This window comes from Brienomyrus brachyistius, chromosome 13 (genome assembly GCF_023856365.1).
Source record: "Brienomyrus brachyistius isolate T26 chromosome 13, BBRACH_0.4, whole genome shotgun sequence".
Classification (NCBI taxonomy): Eukaryota; Metazoa; Chordata; class Actinopteri; order Osteoglossiformes; family Mormyridae; genus Brienomyrus; species Brienomyrus brachyistius.
In genome coordinates, this window is record NC_064545.1 from 16,547,128 (window position 1) to 16,572,467 (window position 25,340).

At 46.2% G+C, this 25,340-nt stretch overlaps 1 protein-coding gene across 3 annotated transcripts in view; it reads right to left on the bottom strand.

The window, feature by feature from the left end:
* LOC125706219 (protein unc-13 homolog C-like) overlaps positions 1-25,340 on the bottom strand; it is a 73,267-nt gene that overhangs the window by 29,088 nt on the left and 18,839 nt on the right. For all 3 annotated transcript variants that reach the window (XM_048972802.1, XM_048972803.1, XM_048972801.1), the window contains exons 8-18: positions 24,714-24,941; positions 23,551-23,692; positions 19,410-19,579; positions 18,374-18,489; positions 17,661-17,824; positions 12,987-13,143; positions 12,829-12,897; positions 10,942-11,031; positions 10,185-10,313; positions 5,748-5,881; positions 2,628-2,713 (exon numbers count right to left, since the gene is read on the bottom strand). In XM_048972802.1, the coding sequence (XP_048828759.1) occupies positions 2,628-2,713; positions 5,748-5,881; positions 10,185-10,313; positions 10,942-11,031; positions 12,829-12,897; positions 12,987-13,143; positions 17,661-17,824; positions 18,374-18,489; positions 19,410-19,579; positions 23,551-23,692; positions 24,714-24,941 (1,485 nt within the window). The remainder of the gene's footprint in view (positions 1-2,627; positions 2,714-5,747; positions 5,882-10,184; positions 10,314-10,941; positions 11,032-12,828; positions 12,898-12,986; positions 13,144-17,660; positions 17,825-18,373; positions 18,490-19,409; positions 19,580-23,550; positions 23,693-24,713; positions 24,942-25,340) is intronic.

The window sequence follows — 25,340 nt, forward strand, 5'->3', positions numbered from 1 at the left end:
ATGGCCCGGGGTGTCTTCTGGCTGGGGCGACCACGGCACAAACAGACAATTCCTGACAGCATCTGGCTGTTCTTTCTGCTGCCCAGGGAACGGACGCGATTCCGAGACCGAAGCCGGGCCATGGGGTGTGAAATTCGAGATTCTTAAATACGTGGCCCCTCCCCATGGCCCCTAGACCCCTCGACAAAAAAAGATGACATAATGAAATTCCATTTCAATAAATGTCCAAAGCCATATATTCAAGAAGAAACCCACATTCATAAAATCATTCTGAGATGTAATCGCATTAGCGGGGTGAAGGACAACAGTGGCGTTATACTCCATACTGTATGAGCATAAATATGTAAATAGTGTAGAGAGAGCGATGGCATGTTAAAATTAGACCATTCTGGTGGCTGGTGTGATTTTTCTTCAGGTTAACTCTGTAATCCTGCAGGAAAATGACTTTGAATAAGGAAAATCCTCTGGCAGCAAGGATGTCACTTATCCGGTAAAATTCAGGGAATTCTCATTTCAGGGAATTCTCATTAATTTCCGTAACGGAGGAAGCTATTCCGTAGTTTCCGCAAAGCTAATTTGCACCCAGGAGTTAACGGGTCTCCTTTAATATTATTCAAACTATTATATGAACTATTCAACCTTAACAAGAGCAACAGTAATAAAAAACGATGCGTGACCTCGGACTGGATAAGCGACCTTGCACGGCTCAGTGGGCAGTACCAACATCTCAGCCCTCCAGGGTGGGGGGTGTGAATGGCACCCCGGTCTGCGTACGGAGCTTACATGGCCTTCCTTCGCGGGTTTCCCATTTCCCACTGTCTGTGCCGCATCCAGGGGGTTTCCCCGCCCAAAACCCAGTACTGAGCGGGGATGTGGTTGGGTGATACAATAGTTTACTATAAAAATGACATGTATAGAAAATGATATGTGTGGAGCACACGTCAGAACACGTCATTTACAAATCCTCTTTTGCAACGTCTTCCCATTAAGTGAGAAGTCTAACTGTTATAAATGTTCCCCCCCCACCACCACCTCCAGGGAACGCGATTCTTTTTTCTCTCTACGGATTACTGTATATTTAACTTTACAGCCGCGGGGATGTTCTTGTTAAGGAACTGGATTTGTCAGCAGAAGGTTCCAGTTTGAGGTCCCTGGAGGACCTTAATCTGGAGTTATTTAATCTAAAGTGCACGGGAATTTTACCCAGTTTATCACTGTCCTCACAGTCACAGGTGAGAGCTGATAATTTGGGTAAATTGTGTGAGCTTCATTTCAGATGTACGACTGCCTGGAGTGAGCGATGCCGTGGCGTTGTGCTGACTCGGCAGTCTGCTCTGCCGAGTGGCACTTTCGGTGAACGCGTGGTGCGGAACGCGACTGGATTCCGCGGTGACTTCTATGTGCTGCCAGAGTTCGGCCTGCACTGTGCAGTCAGGATGGGGAGGAGTGATATTTTAGCAAGGAACTTGCCGCCGCTCTGTCTGAGCCAACTGCCGCTGAGGGGCATTTGCGGAAAATCTGCCGTACATCAGCTCACAGATTTGAATCTGACCCTGAGCTGCCCCAGAACATCCATGTCATCCCCTTAAAATCAATGTGTCTCCATGTGTCTCCATGCACCCCCGCTGCCATTACCAGGCCGTTCTTCAAAAGGCAAACTGCCACCAGCATCACGCACATGTGAGCCTGAAGATTCATCCCAGTCCCTGAGTGGTGCAGATTTCAGCAAAGCTCTTCACCCGTCAGCCCAGGACTTCACACGGCCTGACCTTTCCTACCTGCTTTATCCGCTCTCTTTTTGATAAATAGATTTACCCTTAAATGTATGTAACATACAATACTTCTGATTTTCACTTTTATGTATGTTTACTGGAGCCATGTTAGTCATGGTGTGTAGATGTAACGCTAATTTTTGTATCTCATGGTTTCTTTCTTTTTTGTAACAATCAAGTTCCTCAGTCAAGGGTACAGCTGCAATATCTGATGTTTTACTGGCTCTATGACCTTCTGGAAATTTGACAACCAGGCTAATTAGGGCCCTTGTACAATAACCCAACGCCACATCTAGCTTTTAGTTTATTAAGATGTCAACGGTAGGATTCATGTTTTATCTTGATTAAAATAGCAAATTCTGACTTGTCCTGTTAGTGATCGATAGTATCCTGTAATCCAGACAGATTCCTGAACTATGACAGGAATGCGGTGATTAAGGCAACAAGCCAACGAGCCTTTGCTAAACAGAACACGCCTCACATGGATCTTAGCTGTGGGACCGACCCAGATAGGCTTTGGGGGAACCACAGAGCGGACACACACATGCATAAAGTACTGTTTGCATGCACACACACACAGGTTTGTAATTATATCTTTGTGGGGACTCTCCATTCATCCCTTTGGAGAAAACTGTAATCCCAACATAACAACCTTAACCCCTACCCAGCCCTAACCTTAACCATAAATAACCAAACAAAATACAAGACTTTTGGCACCTGGAAAATGATCCCCATAATGTCAAAAAACAGGTTTTTATTACACTGTGGGGGATATTTGACAATATAACCCTATTCCACCCACCCACATACACACACACACAAACACACACAGCTTTTCCACAGCTCATAGCTGACCTTCCATGGCGTACTTCATGTCCATGGCGAAGAGAGTCCATGTGACCTCTGCACTGATCTTTCCAATGTTCAGCTCTTGTGGAAACCTGAAATTAGATTTCAGATGACAGATAGGTGTTTACATACGGAGGGACACTGAGATTTAAAGCTACACTCTCACACTCCCATAATGCAGTTGGCTCAGAGTTAGACAACGACCTTCAAGGCAGTAATTTTGCAGGCTATTATACAAATATATACATGAACTTTTTTGCCATGTGTATTTGAGGTCAAAACCCTTATCGCTGAAGATCTTAGAAGTGGGAAGTGTATCCTTTTCCTAGATAACGTCATTTTCTCATTAAATATCAACTGAGTGTCGTTCTGTTTCCATAGCAACGTGTTGTCATGCGCAGCTGCAAAGCTCCTTAGGCAGGCGAGGAAAGGCATGATGTCATTTATGTCGAGAGTAATGGTCCCAATATGAAACAGGAAGTGCCCTCCTCCCCCCAAAAATGGAAGAGATGCCACTGAGGCATGCTAGTTCCTTATGTACAACTCTCTTGTGATTCATTCTCTCTCTTAGAATCGCCCTGATCATTGTGATCATTATATCGGACCCCCCCCCCTCCAGCCTGTGCCTCACTTAAAGGAGCACCGCTCTCTTCCAGACTGGTATCACATTGCTATTTCCCTGAGGCAGATAGCCTGACAGCTTTGCAGCCTGATAGCAAGCCTGGGGGTGGGGTGGAGGAGAGGGGGGGGGGGGGGGGGACACTTCACCGCCCAAAACGGATCGTAGGTTGATGGGGTGATGGCCATGAAAAACGATTCGGAAGTTTCTTACAAATGACTCTATAAACATTTCAGGTGTCCACGAATTTCTCCGAAAGATCCTCCAAAATATAGCAGCTGTCTACCAAATAGGCCTCGTGAACTCGAACATCAACTTAGGCATGAAGATTTCAGGTGAGCTGGGCTCACCATGGCACATAGAGAGTGACATATATTAGGTACTAGAAGTGCATGGTGATAGCATGACCTAGACAATAAAGCCACGGATAAAATTAAGAGACCACTCTATATTTTTAAACAAATCTGCCTTTTTAAATCGTGGTTTAACTGGCGCTTTTGCTGCCAGAAGGTTATGCTGAGCAGTAGGATACTTCAGGTTCAAAGTTTCTAAGACAACAGTAGACAGAATAAGGTGAAGCAGGAGACACTGGGAATGACGAGAAACCAGCCAGGTAAAAGGCGGAAGCGACATTCTAATGCCAGAGATGACCGTTAACTTATCCGACAGTTTCTCATGAATCGGAGGTTGACATCAAATGAACTTCAAAAGGAATGGGAAACATTAAGTGCAGGTGTGAGATGCACGGCTAGGATAGTTTGTATCAGGCTCCTAGAAGCAGGACTGAGGTCCCATAAAGGAAGGAAGAAGCCCTTCATTAACGAGACACAGGGAAGAACCAGACTGCAGTTTGCAGAAAAATATATATTATTCACAGACGCACACCCGAGTTATACTTTTGTAAACAACGGTCCACTACAAACATATCTTCATCTGAATTCCACCTATTCCAAAAAAAAGATCACAGATATAAGCAATTAACCGCTTGAGAGCATCCTTGCCATCGCCTTCCATCCTCGCCATTATTACCTGACTTGGGCGTGGTTTTCTCACCTTGTTAAATGTAAACAAACTCTGTCGCTCTATGATGAGGGACTCTATGTAGCAGTCAGCGTTTCTCCCACCTCAGCTTCTGCCTAAATAGGCCAGGGAGCTGGAATTTCTCACAGAAGACGCCCAAATACTCTATTGACTGCAAGGCACATATTGACACACCTCTGTGTCGATAAGGTCAAACTAAAAATACTGAGTAGGGGGGAAAATGTCCAAAGGATATTTGATAATGAAGCTAATGACCTAAATCACATCTGACAGCAAATTAGGAAAAGTTTCAAATCTATGCCCCTTATTTAGTTGCAGTAGTATTTATCGTTTCAGCTTATTCACATAATGGAGATATTTTCCAAAAACAGAATTACATCATCCAGCATCATGGAGGCTCACAGGAAGTAGCACCGGTGGTTCAGTGCAGAACATGGAACGGGAGAACCCAGTTTTCTGCTGAGCCTGGAGTTTTAGTGCAGAACATGGAACGGGAGAACCCAGTTTTCTGCTGAGCCTGGAGTTTCAGTGCAGAACACGAGCCTGTTCACTGAGGTTAAAAAGGTTACTTTCTCCTAAACCAGCGGGACCATTAGCGTGTGGTATGGATACTACTCGCATAGTAACAGTGCAGTAAATCTCAGAGGAAGCACAACGCTGTCTCCATCTTGGTACCCCTTGGGAGTGCTGTAAGAGAACCCCGTGCCCCCCAACTGCAGTAGAACTGCTGCTCTTCCCCGCTTGTTCATAATTTATTAGGAAAACAGATCTCTCATTTGGATCTTAGAAGTGGTGCTTCATTCTCCGGTGAATGTGATGATATTTCTGCTTCAGCACAATGGATACACATCAATGACTGCGGCCTTCCTGGCCCCGTAGCCTCCTCTACTGCTGTTAAATACTAGGCTGCGCTGTCTGCCCACTGACACATTTTCATCAGTTCTACTGAACCCTATGACCCTCAGCCAATCTTTCTCTGTCTTAATGCCACACAAAACAACACAACTCCAACCAAATTGCAATATCAAATGCTTATATAACATTGTTGTATGAGGCCTGTAAAGTCTCACATACCCGTATCGGCTGTGACGCCCACAATATGAACCTTCATCTCAAAATCTTGCGTAGACAAAATTACATCTCACACTAGCAGGCTCACACTCCCAAATAATGTTCGTACTTATGCTGGTCACCCAATGTGTGATTTAACCGGGTGATGTTCACCACCTTTCCTACAGCTACACAAGGCTGAGATTCATATGGGACCAGTTAATATACTGGGAGCTATGCTGTCTGGGGGGTAGTTCTGTCGATCATTCGTATGTTATATGCTATCAGGGTGACAGAACGTTCCAGTCATTTGTAAAAGAAAAGGCCTTTAAGTAGCCATAGCAAAGAGCAAGAACAAGTGCGATGAACATCTTAGACAAGGGGCTGAAGCCGTGTGGTAAAGGACCGGGACTCACTGGTTGAGCACGGGGGTGTAGGCCGTCCTGTCCTCATCGATGACCGTCACCATCAGGGTGATGAGCTTCGGCCAGAAGTCCAGGTTCTTGATGGAAGGTCCTTGCTCCTCTCGTGGAGCATCCTGTTTCTTAGCCTGACGGAGAGAGGTGCGGTGCGGGGGAGTCGACAGGCGTGAGGTCAAGATGAATAATTCAGTATGAGAAAATGACCCCAAGTGATGTCCCTGAGAGTGATTTTTATAGACACCTTTGCTGGCTTCATCACATCTTGAGGGGGGGGGAGGGGGGCAATTGCTTGGTAGCACCATAAAAAAACAGTTTAATATTTAATAAAACTCAAACATTTATGAACTCACAATATCTCCCAATTTTAAGATGAAATTCTTAAATTCTCTGCACCGCGCACGTTCTCTTGAGTTCAGTTCTTTCACATTCTGCTTCCACATGATTGCACTCTTGTGTTTGTGTGTGTTTGTGTGTGTTTATGTGTGTGTTTGTGTGCATATTTGTGGCAGTGACTCCAGTTTAAAGTTTAAATAAGGCATAGACACAGTGCTGTCCCCAGGGTACAATGGCCGCCTGGCATTAGGGCCCGAGAGCAGTACCACTTCATATAAAACCGATGTACAGCAAAATAAAACACAAGAGAATCAGGGCAATATCTTTTAAAGGCTGTCTTATTTCAGTTTAAAGAGCAGAGTAGCATCACCAACAACAAATGTGCCCCTGCTGAATTAAATCACCACAATAATCCTTGTACCGAAATAAAATGAAATACGTTTGATGTAAGCCGTTCTTTAAACAATATGGATTAAAACATAGCAATAAAATGTCAACACGAAACAGACACCACACAATAAAACACATTATAAGTAAAAGCTGAAACTGAAACGTAAAGTGTTGCTCTTGGACCTTTTACCAGAACTCTGTTCCAGGTTTCACTTTTCATAGGCTTAAGTAAGACCCAAAAGATATAATTACAGCGAAGTGTCCCAGCGGGGTGGTGCTGGCCGTTATAATTAAAGACACACTAAGCAAATTACCACTTGACTACACGCACACAGCCGTCCATCTGTAATATTTATTTCTCTTTTTGAAAGCAGAAAGGTAACACATCATGAATACTGCTGGTTTACTGCCGTGCCGCAGCTGGGTTCATATCAGACGCCATTTGAGTCATGGGGTATGTCTGAATTCAGGGGCTGCACTTTCTAAGATGGCATTCAAAGCCCGAATGCGACGAGGCTGTCGCATTTCGAAAGCCCCGTCAAAGGCAGCCCAGACTTGGCTCCTTTTTTTGCAGAGTCCGTCTGATGGATCCTTCACAGCCCAACATATCCCGCTCGCCCTCCCTAAACCAACCTGGCTGCCATGTTTTCCCTGATATTGCATCCAAGAAATGTTTGCAGACACGGACATGGACACACGTGGCCCCAGTCACACGCTCGGCATCCGCCTGTTGGGAGGTCGGCACGCATGCTGCTGTGTCCTGCTGTTTTGAGCGAGGCCTGTCTTTGATTTGGCTCATGCCACACATCCCTTTTATTTACATTTTCCTGGAGCAGTGCAGTATGGGGGGGGGAGACATGGGGGACGCAATGTCTCAAATGTCAATGCGCACCAATCACTCATTATTCTTTAGCCCAAAGGCTAAACGAAAGGGCAGGGCGGATCATAGATGCATATATTCCACACCTCTCCGGCAAGCTGTTCGCTAGAGCATATCTTATTTTCATTGGACAGCTAAGTCTGTATTAAGCTGTAGGAGGGATTGAGGAGCATTGATATTGAGGAACATTGATGAGGGAATTATCAGTGCGACTTGCATGGATGTCTTTGCCTGGACACTGTTCCTTCAGACATGTGCTGTTTTCTTGATTTGATGTAACTGCTTCCTTTGTGGGCGGGGAGGGGTAGGGGTGGGGCTGCGAGGGGGCGGGGTTGTTTTTTTTTTTTTTTAAACCGTCTTGATAGATCCTGTCAGTGCCATCCATGCTATCCGGAAAAACATTTATTTGGAATTTCACCGTTTATTAAATGCTACAAATGTTTGTAGACTCTTCCTCGTGTGTGTAGCAGGCGAGAGACATGGCGGATTTGATTCGATTTGATCCCCTCTGCACTGCCAATTGCTACTTCCAATAATTTCACAACCGGGGGCTCTAGCAAAAATTGAAGTACACCTTGAGTATTGAGGATCATATTAAAAGTAAAGACAAAGTACAATGAAACAAACAAACAGAGAAGTATAGAAAAACATAGCAAAGTCTTCCTGTACACAAAGAAAACTGTCTGTACGCTAAAATTATCCTGCACAAACACAAACACAAAAAGCAAGGAACGGAAGTCCTTCGATTTCTCCTGCTACCTGACACCCAAGTCAGAAACAGCATCGCGCTACGAAATTACCTTCGACAGTGCAGGTGAGCCAAGTAAACAAATCAATTATCGGTAATAGGCAGGTCTCCGAAGCGTTTTTCCCCTAAAGACAGGAAGCCGGTGGACAGGCTGACCTTCACAGAGAGACAGCTGTCAGACTGGGGTGGTCTTCTGCATGTCCTCTTCATGTAAACAGAGACAATCTTTGGAGTTCATTAATGGTCATTAGCTGCTAATATGAGAGCTGCTATGGCAGAAGCGCTTAGCCTCAGATGAGAGCCTCAAGCCGGCCGCCTCCACACTACAGTCTCATTAGAGGCTTGAGGCAGCGGGACCTTGGACTGTCTGGGTGGATGTTTAGTACGGTCTATAGTTTTGCAGCAGATGGGATGTCACAGACAATGAGGAGGCATGCATAATTAAACGCCACTGTGGGAGGCTAATCTGCTGTGCAGAATATTTTGGAGTTTGTTGAGTGCGTTCGAAGTTTTTACGCCATGCTGATTCCACACCAAATTGGTTCTGCATTAGGAATGTTGACCCAAGTCCAGACTGCTGATCCACATCCAAGCACAGCATGCAAAAAGACAAAACCATCGGAGGTCTAACATTTATCACACATTGAATTCCCATGGCCCACGGTGCACCAGACCGTTTCTGATTGGCCGTTTCTGCCATAAAAGGGCATACAGGCAGCCATAAAAGGTGCCAGTGATTTCACTCAGTCTAGCAAAGCCAGGAGTTCACTGGTCCTATGGCCCAGTCGTCGTAGCCACTCCTCCCTGTCCCAGTTGCTGCTTTTAACTGGCTTGCATTCTTTCTAAAAGACTCACACATTACAAACTTCCATCACAGAACCTCCGATGGAGAGTGAGGATTTTCAGCATGAGCTCGATGCTACAATGATTTGCACAGAATTCACATCTGAATGTATGTTTGCGAGCATGATGACATGCAATTTCTAGCTATTGACTTACAGGTGTGCATGATAAATGGTATTTATACATGTATATTTAGTCTAAGCACACTTCGCTGCTGCACTGAAGTTGCCAGAATGGAAACCTACATATTCCGGGTAATCAGATCATATTTATTAATGGACTTTAATGGACTGTGAGTACATTCTAAATAGCTGTAGCTCTACCACATTCCATCTGTTTTTTAACCAGCAGCTTTTTGCTCCTTGACACAAAGGTTTTATAACAGCATTTTTACTGCGACCGTCATGCGTGGCTGTGAACTGAGAGCCTTTGTAAAGAGCACGGACCATTTAATTGCAGGTCTTCTCCTCCCTGTCTGTGTGATGTGGGCGCCATTCCTGTTTCAGTGTTTACAATGGACTGGTGCGGATGGGGTGGAACAAACAGCCCAGGGCAGCGTTAGCCAGACAGTCACGGTGCACATCGGCTCCATTCTGCTCCTTTATAAAAACCTTCCCTTCTTTCTCCCCAAACACCTATTATCACCAACTTTGCTGCTTGCTCAGTATTGTTTTTACATAATTTCACACTAGTACAGAACTTCCCTCATGATTTTGCAGGATGAGGTTTTAGATTTGAAAGCAAGGGCGAGGTGCGGAGTGATGACAATAATACACTGTCACTCAAGGGTTGTAATGTGTGTTTCTCAGCATTGTGGACCAACAATAAGAGGATTCAAGACACTTTCTAGAGAGACCTTGGTTTTGGTCTGGAATGATCCAACATGTAAATATTGTGAAGAATCACAGCAGTAGTGACTTTTCCTTGTCAGTCACACTGACATCTTGTTCCCTTCTATCTCAAGACTGAATGATCTTCATTTTGTGTAGCTATTTCATCACTCTGTTCATGTGTCATGATCATATTTCAAGTGGATAATGAAGTAAAGCAATTTAATGTCAATTTAAAATACTTGAGCAATGATTTTATGAGTATTACACACTTATTTTATGTGCTAATAATCCATGCAAAACTGTGCTTGGGAAATTTGGAAGAGATGTTTGCATTTACTGGACGGAATGAGTCTTGGTCAAAGTCCTTCCTTCTGAGATCATGCCTCTTGATATTGTTCTCTTACCTGATCCAGTAGCTGGTTGTAGAGGTCATGGCAGTTGTCAAAGATGTACTTGTACGTGGAGTCCAGGCAGGCTCGGACACAGTCCTTCACCACCATGCTGGCCCGTGGAGGGTTCTGCAGCTCCTGCACCTGCACAGCACAAGCAGAACCACGCCCAGCCAGTTTACATGACCTGCATCTGCTGTTCCTACTGCATAACACATGCTCCAGTCGGAACGGTGAATAGATCCAAGTGGCACGAGGAAGGGAGGAGGGAACAAAGACTTTACTTGGGTTTGACAGAATGGGTCAAACTCACAAAGAGTCTGACACACCTGAAAAACATTCCGGAAAAACAAGGCCGACACTGAGCCCACAGATGTGGCAGCCAAGCCTAAGCATCGGGCCGTTGAGACAAAACAGAAGATTATTTAGTGTTTTTGGTGATTAGACCCCAATAATTAAACGGGCTTGTCAGCTGAGTTTCTCCTACACTGAAACATCCATCCTTCGTCATGCTTACTGACAGCTCCTTTTTATCTAATAACACACTACAGTAGACATGAATGCCATGTCTGCTTCTTTGAGGATGAGGCCAGTCCCACCCCACCATGGCACCCCTGACATCTGCTACGCTGGCTTGTGCCAATCCTCAGGAAAGTCTTGACCTCAATTAACAATGGAATATGATACGTCTGCTAATTCTGAAGCCGTCAAGGAGAATCGGTTAAGGTTGTAGGTATGTAACGTACTGGAGCACATTACTGTATCTCCCTACCTTCATTCTGAAGAAGGTGATGCTTGTCAGCAGGTCCACTGTGGACTTCAGGTCCTGAAGCCTCTCTGGGTTGCTGGCTGGGAAATTATCCTGATAACCAGAACGTAGCATTAGCCACTTGGTCGACAATTTTTCTCAATCAGTCTGAGTGCTAGAGGAAGAGTGTTTTTTTCCTGTTGCTGCAGGGAAGCACTAGCCTTTCTTGGGAGATAAGTTGTTAAAATTAAGCCATGAGGGGGACCGTAAAATGTCCCATTTGTAGATAATTCACTGTCAAAACATTTCTCGGCCATCTTTGTGATAAAATAAAAATCCCATTAAAGTGAAGTCCATAAAAGTTTCTTTGGGTAGAATGTGGATCATAGCTTTGTTCTGTCCGTGCCTCTAGTCACTGGGAACGCTGATGAGTGCCACCAATCCTTTGGCTCTATCCTTAAAAAAGTTACAGGCTATAGCTGTAAGTGCTATTACATTATGAATTGGGCCGAGTGAATGATGAGGGCTGGCGTCGCCTTCTACAAAGATATAGGATGATGGATTGATCGCTGTGGAATTCCCAGCTGCGGTGAGGTTCCATGCAAACATTCCTGATATCGTACATATGTACGCAAGATATGAGCGCGGACAGTGACTACATGGGTTTCTTTTACCTGCGATTTGCGAAAGCTGTCAGCTGTCATTCCACAGCATGATTTTACATCAATGAATTTTGCATTTTGACATCACTTGTCATATATTGGCCAACGCCCTGAAACAGCTGTGTTTTGCGGGTAATCCTTACGGAATTCCCATCAGTGAGAAGAAGTGAGAGATGTTCAAGGCCAAACGCGCAGTCTTTCCAGCAGACAGCATGGCTTTCAACTGGGAATTCTCACTTGCTTTCAATACCTCCCTGGAGTGCTTATCAAACTAGAATTACAGGTCTGAAGGGTCCCTGTGAAGACTGAATTGAAGTTTCCTGTGTTCAAAAACTACGGCATGGCTGTGGGAGTAGGCGATGGGTAAAGCTGTGCTCACTTCAGACAACTATTTTGAGCAAAGTAAATCCAATTGAGCCCAGAATTACAGAAAGGGTGAAATCCATACTTGCAGTGTCATTATGCTTGTCTGTCTCGTGTTTTTTCACATGTGGAAAAGAGGCAAATGGGCACGACGGTACATATATGCCTTTGGTCAACGTGGCCAAGCAGAGAAGAAGAGGAAAATTCAGAGCAGAAGGATATACTGTCATCTGGAAACTCGAGCACCTGATCCCTGCAATTTGAGTACATATACTATAATGCATGTAAGAATGTGATAATAGGAGATCTTCAGAATAGAAAAATACCTTCTACCCTTCTTACATGGTTTTTGTTCATCACCTTTGAATGGGATACTTGAAGTGGAACTGCCTTTAATATAGGATGCGTTTTTGCAGGAGATAAAGAGGACTTTAACGTTGTCGGCATGAAGGACTTAAAATCACCCAATGTGATTCATAATTCCTCAGCGTGAAACTCCAGGACACGTGGATCTCTGCAAGTTATCATTTCCATATAAACTGACCGACAAACACTATGAAGGATTTCATAAAGGGAAGAGAAAATAAAATGGTGGTGTTTACTGCTTGCTACATTTCAATAAGGTCCTGATTTTAAGGTAATTTGTAATATTAAATTTTGACTATAATATTGAGAAAATGTGTTTTTTAATGACATTGAAATTGTAGTTAATGAGTTATTTCAAAGTTGCTTGCTTCATGATTTAACCTTTATGGACCAACTGAATCTGGCATTCACATTTATTTGGGAAACAGGTTCCTGTAAGACTGGCATGAGGGACAGTCTAAACTGGAATACTCCCCCCCCCCCCTCTGCCTCACTTAGCTCCCCTCGTCTGCATACATACCCGGTACTTGGAAAGGTCAATCCTCAGGGAGTTGTGGAGCTGATCCAAGAGCTTCACGAACTTCTCCCTCTGTGGGGAACCATGAAATAGATGTGCACAGGTGAGGCTGAGTTCTGTCTGTCCCAGCCATCCAATAGTGAGGACGGCTGTGGACTCACCCCGAAGTTGGAGGCGGCGAAGCGGTCGGAGGCAGAGATGTTGGTGCTGGTGGTGTTGGTGGTGTGAGCGAAGTAGGCGTTGATGTTGGCCAGCAGGTTACTCATGACTGCTGGGACGCCGGGGCACATGTACTTGGATGACAGGCAGGAGAAATGGCTGTGAAGAGAGGAAGCAGAAAAGGGAAACGGTGACGGAGAGCGATGTCGAAGACCGGGAGAGGGCCGTGCTCCAGGCACTGCGCAGTGACATCCTGCTCACAGATAGTCTCTGAGAGGCCAGCAAGGTGACAGCACTTAGAGAGGAAAAACTCTGCAGCTGACACATCTGGTGAATTCAGCCCAAGTTCTTCCTTAAAGCGTGCAACGACAAGACCTGCAAAACCATGCAGACTATCACAGCACTGTACTGTGCAATTACATTTCTGTGAAATTAAACATACTTAACGATATTAAAACAAATCACTAAGACTCTGATGAAATACAACTGGATATTTCTAGAAACAGCTGTAGATTAACAGGTATTATTCCATCCACACAAACATTCGTAAATGTTATATAACTACATATATACACATAACGTGAGATTAATGTACATAACTTCTCAGTTGTAAATTTATGATTCTTTTTCCCAGCAGGTCAAACGTATCATTTTAAAACATAGTTGATATTATGATAAGCCATCATGTAGCACGAACCAGCAGTGATGAGCCAGTGACAAAGATCAGTTCAAATCCCCGCATAGTGCTGCATCTGCAGACACCAAGGTGCTCAACCTGAACTGATCCAGTGAAATGGCCATCTCTGTGGACTCGATGAATAAAATTATACACTACTGGTGCAAAGCTCTTTTCTCGTGGCCTAAGTTTCCCATGCTGTCTCGTGGTGAGAGCGCATGTCTCCTTCGTTGCTGAGCTCCTCACACTGTCGCTCCCACTGCGTGATGCCTCCTGAATTGATCAGCACTTCCCAATTCCAGCTAACCGCAGCCTAAGATAGGTCCCACCTCCCTCTGCAGAGGCATCAAATGGCTTTTTAAAAAAAATTTTGGGGTCACCTAGTCTCTCTCCATACAGGAGCTTTTGCCACTACAACTGTATTCAGGGCTCTCGGTACCTGTCAGGTGACTTAGAAGACCCTCATGCAAACACTGCCCTGAAGACTACCTTCTTCAGTTTAACAACTTCCCTGACCACAGAAATCCACCAGCAAGTTATCCGGTTACCACTACGACAGTCGCTAGCTTCTGACCACGGCTCTCTCCAACAAAGTTTCAGACAGACGTTCCAAAGCAAACCTCCATGGCTTGTCTGGGTCACTTGTCTTGGTCCATCTGATCTCCTCCCCATGCACCAAATCCAGTCCAAGTGCAGATCAGTTTATAGCTCTCAAACCGTGTGTCCAAAAAACATGACCTCACGTCAGAAGACATTTCTATCTTTGAACTTTGGCCTTGGCTGCTCCCATACCATAAATATTTATGAACGTCTTTGTGATCAGACATGTTCAAACTACAGCTTGCACAGAGGTAGAACAATTCACTCCTCAGGTTTAGATCCAGGGGGCCATTCTTTCCAGTTACTTATTAATGTCTCCCAGTAGGACCACAGAGCCTATAAGTGGTTTGCACATGCACAAACAGTCAAAGTTAGAGGCAATCTTCAGGCAGAACTCAAGTCACTATGTGCCAGTTGAACTCAATCCATCCATTTCACAACCATTCATACAGTACAGGGTCTGGGGGGCCGCGGGGAGGGGGGGGGGGGTTGGAAAACATCTCAGGTAGCATTGCTGTCCATTGTTCTGCTGCCTTATATTAAAAATATACACAATACACAGAGGGGGGTTGCAGAGATCCAGAGCCCATCACGGAAGCTATGAACACAAGGAAAAGCAGGAGTAGGAAGTAGATGGATGGACAGTATACAGAGTTTTTGTCCTTAACAATGGTATGAACCACACCTTTCGCTTTGGTTCAATAATTCAATAAGAAACTTGCTTGTCGCACACACTACTGTGCACTGTGTGTGCCGTTATTGTGCTCGCTTTCTGCGGGGGTTTGTGTGGCTGGGTATCAGCAAGTCAGGGCAACAGCTGGCTACAAGCGAGGTGCAGGTAAGAAGCCGACCTTGTCACAGGACTGCTGCAAGGTCACAGCCCAGATGCGGAGAGGCTCTTGCGGCGTTAAACATGAATCCTCGGTTCTTGTCGAGTGCTATGGGAGTGTTACTGCAAAGTCAATTTCTGTTACCATCTTTGCGTGACAAATCCATGGAGGCTTTGCCCTGCGCCAGGTGCCAATAGGGCCAGTGACCCTTTTAACAGGCTGCAATGTGCTCCATGGCTGGTAACAGGCTGTAAAATCATAACATTTCTGGAAGATTCTTTCAGGCCGAACCTATTAATAGACCATTAAGTTCACATGTCTTGTCATTTATCAAATATTCAGGGGGTCGGGATGCTTCTGTGTTTACGTGACGGTGTCTGCGTGCTGCTCTGTTTACGTGACGGTGTCTGCATGCTGCTCTGTTTACGTGACGGTGTCTGCATGCTGCTCTGTTTACGCCACGGTGTCTGCATGCTGCTCTGTTTACGCCACGGTGTCTGTATGCTGCTCTGTTTACGCCACGGTTTCTGCATGCTGCTCTGTTTACGTGACGGTTTCTGCATGCTGCTCTGTTTACGTCACGGTGTCTGCATGCTGCTCTGTTTACGTTACGGTGTCTGCGTGCTGCTCTGTTTACACGACGATGTCTGTGTGCTGCTCTGTTTACGTCACGGTGTCTGCGTGCTGCTCTGTTTACGCCACGGTGTCTGCGTGCTGCTCTATTTACGTTACGGTGTCTGCGTGCTGCTCTGTTTACGTGACGGTGTCTGCGTGCTGCTCTGTTTACGTCACGGTGTCTGCATGCTGCTCTGTTTACGTCACGGTGTCTGCGTGCTGCTCTGTTTACGCCACGGTGTCTGCGTGCTGCTCTGTTTACGTTACGGTGTCTGCGTGCTGCTCTGTTTACGCGACGGTGTCTGCGTGCTGCTCTGTTTACGTGACGGTGTCTGCGTGCTGCTCTGTTTACATCACGGTGTCTGCGTGCTGCTCTGTTTACGTCACGGTGTCTGCGTGCTGCTCTGTTTACGCCACGGTGTCTGCGTGCTGCTCTGTTTGCGTTACGGTTTCTGCATGCTGATCTGTTTACGCGACGTGACAGTGTCTGCGTGCTGCTCTGTTCTTTATACTTGTTCTTGCATCATATGATAATGGGACAATGGCAGAGACATTGCAGTTTGGCATGCTTGGTAAAAAGTGGATTTCAAATAATAGACAGATTAACTTGTTGACATTAATATGGATTTTTAGGGTTTCAAAACGTTTTATTGTGTCCTGACATCTGCAACGGCTCCAGTTCTGGTTTGTAGACAAGGTTTCTGATGTATCTGGACATTTTTTGAGAATTTTAATGTCAGGCAAGTTCTGGAGCTCCTCCTTTTGACGGGCACCTCAAAGGGACTCAGAAACAAGTCTTATATTTGTAGGGTGTAAGGAATACAAGACTCTGCCATCTTCCTGGCACCTTGGAGCTGTGATGGAGGGGTAGATCAGTAGGCCGTGAAAAAACGGATTGGCAGGAGGACAAGAGTCCCTGGCTCCACACCTTCTCTATTCACCTGACAGCTACAGCTGTGCAGGTTCCTTCAGCCTATGCTACAGTTCCCTATGGAGATGCCATGCCTTTGGCACTCTTGAAGGCTTCTGAAGGAGGAGCTATCCCTGCATCTAGGGCATGAAGACTCTGCCAGACACAGATTTTAGGGTCTTTGGTTCTGTCAGTGACTGTGCAACGAAATGGATGAACAAACGGCAACATGCATTCTGGTACAGTGCAGCGTGGAGTCATTTCTGCTGGTTCTCCAGCACTGCAAAGAAACCCATCAGGAAGGCTAATTAACTACTGAGGTGTCCTGAACCTCCCAATTGCCCAAAACCACTTCGGAAGTAGAAAAGGGAACAGAAGTGGCAATGGGCAGCACTCTGAGAGCAATAAGCTACATATAATTCAGCCGTACGCTTCCCATGGATGTGTTTTAAGAGCCGAGGAATGCTTTCTACCAGCAGCTGCCTTTCCAACAGGAGCAGACGTACTGCTGCTTCTTAATGTCAAGGCCCAGCAGTGGCCTTTTAAGCTGAAGATTTGAGACATGTCCTTAAAAAGACGTCATTTGCAACACTGCAATCTGAAGTGCTGCATGAGGCGTAAGATCTGTGGAGTCAGATCCAGGCTGCTTTACCGGTAAGGTACTATATATGGGAGGGAAAACGAAGGAACATGTTGCTTTAATTAGCTTTAATAAGTGTCTCTAGGTAAAAAAAAATATCCTTCAACTACAACATTCGTCATAGATTTACTGGTTGTTTCTGTCATATACCTCTGGGACGTCCTATAAAAATGCTTAATATGGTCACCAAGCTAAAAGATTTTTGTTTTGCACCCTAATGGCTGGGCGATACCGACCAAAAACCGGAAATTTATGAACATTACCGGCGGTATAATAATTGTAAGGTGTTTCCACAATTTTGGTCACTAGTGTACTGCCCAGTCCTATCCAATCTATTTTGATACAGAGGAAATGTATTTGGTGAATTATTTGAATTATATTCAAATATTAAATCTAGCTGCTCACGTCATTGCCTGGTAGATGGACTCGACTCCGAAGCGCATGGCAAACTCGTCGACGATTTCCTGGGAAATGTCGTCAAAGTAAACTTTCCATGCTTCATCGCCCCTGACCTCGGGGATCTTCACCGCCCCGCTGTTCTGCACTTCCGTCAGGTGATGGAAAAGGTTCTGGAAAGCAAGGTTCACAAGAGGAGGTTCTCAACTCCAACACGGAATTAGCTAACAATGTGAAAGTCCCGTGGCCTTGAGCGGTTTGACCTTGCTTAGAGACAATTCTCCCAAGGCCTTGTTAAAAAGAGAGAGGACGTGTTGACTGGGTTTCCCACACTCACACGCTCTGCATCTCAGCACTCCTCCATCTCCTCCTCCTCTAGGGTGCTAGATGATACATCAGCTTTTATTACAAAATCTGAGGCTTAGAGTGTAGGACTGAAGGACCTCCACATATTACTGCAGAGACGGGAGACCGGCAGGAGAGCTACCATTACATTCCTGAACACGGATGGATTTCCAGTCACATTGAGCAGAAGCAGTAAATTATGTTAAACTGTGCATACGGGAGAAAATAACCGTCTGCGTAAATAAACTAAACAACGGAAGCTAACTTAGCGGTAGCAAATTAGTGTGACTAGAGAATAAAGACTGCAGCTTGAAGAGCTTCTATGCCCTGAACAGTCCTCCGGTCCATAAAGGATGGCTTGTATCCTCCATGGGTACCTCGTGCAGACAGGTGTACTGGCCATGTGGTGGAGCTGCTTTCTCCTGTCCTTCCATCTCCACGTTGATCTTCAGCCTGATGGCCCCAGACACAGCAGACTTGTCCGTCCTCTTTTCTGCAGAGTTAGTGCACAAGGGGAGCGCAGGTTAGTAAGGAAGTTAGCGTACGTGCTGGCTATTTTACCCCTTAAAACAGCTCCTGCCTCTCCTTGTCTCTCACTTATTTGCAGGGTATCTTTGCTTATCACATTCACTCTGCTACCCAGTTCTTTATTAATATTTGCAGTTTCATTTTTGCTCAAACTTTACTATTTTCACAGAACGACTCACAGCTCCCAGAGTCCCCTGGATAGTGCCCTTCCTCTCTGCATTAAGTCTGAGTGTGACACAGAAATGTCTGGGAAAAAATGAGGGATATTACTCTTCTCAGCTATAGCTAGCTATTGCTTTCCATTCAGCAGTCAAGGTCTGGCACTGGAGCCGGGCCATTTATTAGGAATGCTGCCGATAGCCACATTTGTTTGAGGGAATCACTTTCCGCTGTCAAATTAGCAGGACGGCAGCACAATAACTAGCGGCCCTTAAGCGGAATGCTGGACAGTCACGACTGACAAGCCAATTTGTCTAAATTGTATCTCTAACTCCAGTGCTCTTTGACCTGAAAATTGCATTCGCCATCCAGGTGACACATAATTCTTAACTGCGCAGATGGAAGAGAAGAGCATGTCACATGGTTCCTGCCCAAATGACAAAATGACATTCGGGCAAGTAAACAGAATCAAATAAGATGTGTTCACTGCGGCAGACACATATTGCATTTTATAGTGGGTCACACACTGTTGCGATCATTATAATATTATGTAATATTTATCTGTAACTACTTTCAAAATGCCAGCAGGATTTATTTAAGTATCCTATAATATTTATTGCATTTTATGATCATCGTAACAGCTATTCACACATGGTGGTTACCAAGGCAGCGGTCTACAGCGTTGTTACCAGGCATGGTTACCAATGCATATGTCGGCTAACGCACCCAGGTTATACCAAACATCCATCTCGCCGCTCAGTGTCCGGACTTCGATGATGGTCTGCCCGAGGAAGTCGTCCGACTCCTTTTTGAAGTGCTGCTTCACCCGGGACTTGATGTCGTCATCCTCATCCCACACCCTCACCTTTATCCTGTCCGTAGCGTTGTGACACTCGCTGGATTGAACAGAAGAGCAGAGGTCACATAGTCAATGTCCTTCTGCTGTTTAGCTACAATGAAGGACATTTTCCTACTCTTTGCGGAGGTAATGGAAATCATAGGTGGGGGCGGAGTGAATCTCAAAGTAGAAGCTACGTTACTCTGTTGCATGTTTTAGCATAGATCATGTGGAAACATGTGCGCCTACAGTGTAAGGGTAAGATTGTCAATCGACTATAGGCCCCTCCATTAATTCAGCTCTGAGATCTTGCTGTGTCAATCCTGACCTTTAAGGGGTAATGACACATACTATTGCTCTTAAAGAATCTTCTGTGAACAGCAAAGACTTCAGGAGAACTTGCGGAATGTTCTAACATTCTCTGACAATGGGGAAAAAATTTAAAAAGCAGAGACAGCATCACTTACACCAGAGAATCCCATTTAGGAATAGTCTGGCCATGGGCACAAAATGGTCTTAAGGGTTAATATGCAGCCTGATTACCTGACTTTGGTAAATGACCAGCCAGGCATTTTCTGATTCATTGGCTGTCATGTGGAGGCAGCATTTCTGTTGAATATAATCACTGAATGATTATTTCCTAAAAATGGCTTCCAATGGACCACAGAGTATGATTTGTAGGTTATTCACAGAGGATGCTTGCCGTAAATCTGTTAATCAGCCAGCGGAAACAGGGACTAAACACACCAGCTGTGCTACTGTCCACAAACAGACACTTAGGCTGATCTCCTTCTTCTTAGAAGAAGTATGATGCACACATGTGCCATGAGAAGCAGCAAATTCACTTTTTCATTCAGCTCTGTCAGGTAGTTTTAATGCCACACCACCCTCGCCCCCAGCAATTCTGCGCAAGTTCCTGAATGTGGTCCCTCTCCCTTCCTTCATCCTACACCCCCAGACCTCCTCCTGTCTCTGTGCCAACAAAACACAGCACAGTGGTGTGGGTGGATGCCAGCCTGAACATGGTACAGTGGTGTGGGTGGATGCCAGCCTGAACACGGCACAGTGGTGTGTCTGGATGCCAGCCTGAACACGGCACAGTGGTGTGTCTGGATGCCAGCCTGAACACGGCACAGTGGTGTGGGTGGATGCCAGCCTGAACACGGCACAGTGGTGTGTCTGGATGCCAGCCTGAACATGGCACAGTGGTGTGGGTGGATGCTAGCATGAACATGGCACAGTGGTGTGTCTGGATGCCAGCCTGAACACGGCACAGTGGTGTGTCTGGATGCCAGCCTGAACACGGCACAGTGGTGTGGGTGGATGCCAGCCTGAACACGGCACAGTGGTGTGGGTGGATGCCAGCCTGAACACGGCACAGTGGTGTGGGTGGATGCCAGCCTGAACACGGCACAGTGGTGCATCTGGATGCCAGCCTGAACACGGCACAGTGGTGCGTCTGGATGCCAGCCTGAACACGGCACAGTGGTGTGTCCTGGATGCCAGCCTGAGAGGAGGGGCGTGAATGGACCCCACGAAGTCGGCACCTCTCTTACAGACAGCCGAAACAAAACTAAATCACAACCCCATTAGTTATACGTAACGTAACTGTCACGTTACCAAAACCCATGCAAAAATGAATGCTGAGTGTCTCACCGACCGAGGGTGGACAATGGAGTGTGACAGGCAGGGAAGGGGGTTGAAAATGGAGCCCAGGTTCCCGGGGGGGGGGCTGGAAGTGGGGGCTCTCATCACCGCCGTCCCTGCCTTCTGCAGTGTTGTGGTGGTTCATCACTACGTTCACGACAAGTGATGCTCCCAGTTCCGATAACACAGTATCTAATGATTTTAGTGTAAAATCTTGTATGTATTAAAAGATTCAAAAAAATGTGTCAACTGCCTACCAATAAATAAACAGTTAAAGAAAAATATGGAGCACATATCCTGCTTGGCTGAACCCCATAATGCTCCTGATTGCTGGCGTTTTCTTCTCAAAACAGCTGAGTTGTCACTGTTTATCATCAATGTGCAAAGCAGAATTGGGGAAGCACATTAACAGGGAAATTCAGTCACCACGCTCCATCGCTGGGCATCTCACTGGTGCTATAACCATCCACAGTGCTACCGCTGCCACTTTGAGGCTTTGGCTGCCCGGTGTCCTGGATGCGGCCAATAGCATTCGGCACCTGAGTCAACACAGGACCACTCTTTCAACACTGGATTATCGCCACTGCCGTTTGGCACCGGCTGCAGCCGGAATGAACTGGATCAGGATGCACCGTAAGCCTGTATATCTGACTGCGCCTTGCTCTCCGTTCTATGTCTTATCCATGGGTCTCCCCCCCACATCCCAATGTCCAAATAACACCCAGATAAAACTGATTTGGGGTTAAATTCCAGAGCCCGTCTAGAGGTAATGTGGCAGAGTCGTGAAGCGGCGGTCGAATCACAGCAGTGAGACGTGTGCTGGTGCTCCTCCACATCACCTCGCTAGGAACTCTGCGTGATCCGCCGCTTCCAGAAGGAAATCAGCTTGACAGGCAGTGGTTTGAAGGAGAGCCATCCGCTTAAGTGGCGGAAAAGTCTGCCTCCTAAATTAAAGCCCCCCCTCCAGTCTCCCGAAGGATGGATATATCCGTCCAAAAGGCTGCGAGATGAATCCTGCCACGGGGGGGATGGGGCTCGACAGCTGCCTCTTGGTCCCCAGAGCCTGTGGTGGCCTTACATTCTGCCATAGTCTCCCAAACGGAGACGGCGTGGCGTCAGACTGCTGGCCAGACCTCAGGTGGAGATCAATGAGCTTCTCAGGCGTCAGGCCCACAGCTGGCCTTTTGCGACCCACCCCCCCACTCTCACACATCCCCTAAAACTTACCCCCCCACACACACACACACATACAATGGAGCATATGTGAGAGGCCTGTGCCTTTCTGCGCGGGGGCTTCTGATTTAATGAAGGAGATGTAGCACAGAGGAGCCATTCACAGAAAATAAGAAGAGAGAAATCATCGGTGGGCTGGAGACAGGAGCATGCGGGGGGGGGGCGCTTCTTTAAGGAAGTCCGCTTAATTAATGGAGCCCTGCAACTTTTGTCTGGACCTTCCGATTTACTGGTAAGCAGCACCAGTGGGAGTCACCAGAGTTTTTTTTATCTGGTGCGGAGATGGGGAAAGGGATTCCTCAATTGCTGTGTGATGGTACAGAAACGCTTCTGTCAGGCGGCCCACTGGCTGCGTGCTTACTGCAGCGCGCGGTGATCAAGTCTCCAAAAAGCAGAGATCAGAGATCTGAAGGTTCTGGCATCCAGACATGTGATAATGATTAGTAAGATGCTCCCCAACCGCCATACTGTATAGCCATTGTCAGGTCTCACCTGCTATCACAGGTACTTGTGGATTATGTCAGTGGTGGATAAATACCAACGTGACGATGATTTTGGCTGAATTAAACTGCCACAGGCCTTTAACAGGCCTCTCACAAAGTCAGCTACGGCTTTGATTGGCCACACGATGGTACAAAAACAACATTTATATGCGTATATTTTCCTACTGGAAAAAGACAGGCAAGGTTGCCCATAAATCTCCAGATATGACGGGGCTCAGCTATAATATCAGAGAGTGGCCTCAATGACTTGGACACCTGCTCTTATAAAAGATGGCGTATTTTTCCTTTGTGGAGCTTTAAACTATATAGAAGTGAAAGCAGGGCCAGGCCTGTCAGGCCACATTAACCTGACGTTTCCATCGCTTAAGCAAACCCAAAGATGCGGAGCAAACAACACTGACAGCTCTGCCACTGCTGCCAGGGAGCAGGCGGATACCCAGATTGACCCATATTGTTTTTCAGCGCACGATTATTTTGGTCTTAATGAGATAATTCTGAGGATTTCAAAGTGGGTTTTGAGTGACAGTTGCCCCAATCACATCGCTCATTTGGAAATGTCAGGAGCTTTTAATGCAGATAATTATGAAGGGAGGGTAATTTAGTCAAAGGCTCCCCACTGATTTGACGGTTCCGTCAACATACTCACAAGGAAAAGTTTTCGTCCCAGACGGGGTTGAGGTTCCCGAAGATGGTTTTGGTTCTGCGCTTGGTCTTTCCCACCTGGACGGTGACATACGGATCACTGGATCCGGTCTTATCCTTGGCTTGCAGGCCCTGAGCACACAGAACTGCCCAGAACAGAACAGAAAGCGTGTCTGACGTCAGAACAAAGTGCGGCGTGTAGAATGAAGAGCAGGAGGAGGCGCCGCTAAGACAGAATGCACGGTTTCCCATATTGTCCTGTTACCTGGTACTTGTTTGAAGCATAACTCAGTACAAGTTTGCAGGTATTGAATTGAGGGGCGACGTGTAAATAAATAATAATCCAAGGTGTGTGAAAACTCAATAAGGCCGGAGAAATAAGAATGGTTTCCTGTAAGCTGCCTCTCCTGCATACTGATGAGCTGGCGGGGCATCACAGATGGGCAGATGGAAGAGGACTGACTGGGCAATGCCTGCTACATTTAACCCCTGCCCGGGCAATCTCTGTTTCCATAGAAACCATATGGGGGGGGGGGGGTGCAGGCAAGCTTGAATGAATGCATAGTCTCAATGAGGCTGATCTCTGAGAAATGCTATGGTGAACTATGGGTTAGTCAGCCCCGTGGCACAGTCACCTTCAGTGGCTCCTACTGGATTTTACTGGATTACTTATTCGTGAGGATGCTCCGGTGGGGTGTTTTTGCTGTTGGAGAGTCAGTACTCAGATCGTTACTCTGGACGAGGGCTCGCAAACATTTTGATGAAAGGTGCACATCAGATTTTTCTTCAAAGTCAGAGGTCCTGAACAATTTTCAGTAACAACAGCAGCATTTCATGAACTTTGATGAATTAACAATAACTTTTCCATATAGACGTCAATATATACAAAAATGGGAACTTAACACAAAGAAGTTCTACGTGGTATTTCTGCACTTCAGACCTTAAGCCTTTTCACGTTAACCGTTTCGATTCACAAGGTGCAATATCGACTGGGTCTAGATTAACCTGCCGTATTGGTCCGCAGCCGGAGAATGCTTGCCCTAGAAGTACGTAACTTCACATTTATTGTACATCTGCTGAACAGGTGCAGGATTCTCACAGGACTTTATGATAGAGAAGAAAACAAAATAGAGGAATGAATGTGGGCCAGACAAGCATGAGTTGTACCTGTAATGGTGATTCTGGCCGACCACTTGGAGGTGCCCTCCAAAACTGCCTGCTTGGCGGCTTTCAGGTGAGTAGCGAAGTCTTCCTTGGAGATGTGAAAGACCTCCTGGATGAGCAGGAACACCTCCGGCCGGTTCTTCTCTCTGATCTTCATCCTCTCCTTCATGGCCATGATGATGTTCTGCGTTTTGTCTTCTGCCCCATGCTTGGAGCTCTTCTCCACAGCTCCTGTAGAGCAGACAGCCCTGTGTAGGCTTACCGCGTCCATCGAGGGTGGAACGGGGCCAAGACAACGTGCTCTCAAAACAATTTTAGGAAGAAAATATTGAGTGCAAGGCAGTAATGGGATTCGTGATGAGAAACATAAGAGTAAAGGCCCAGGCCCGGCTTCCTGGGAGCGACTAAAAACAGAGACGGGAGCACGACACCAGCAGACACCGTAGCTGGCACATTTTCAGACTCTGCCACCGTGAAGCGTAACGGACCTGCGGATTGAGATGAAACAGCAGCCGTTCACCATGTCTGCTTGTGATTCACGTGCACCCTTCCCTGCGTGTCTCAGCCACATGTGGTGGCTTTGTAGAGCCTCAAGGGATGTTAAGCATTGTAACTTCGAATTTCTGAAAG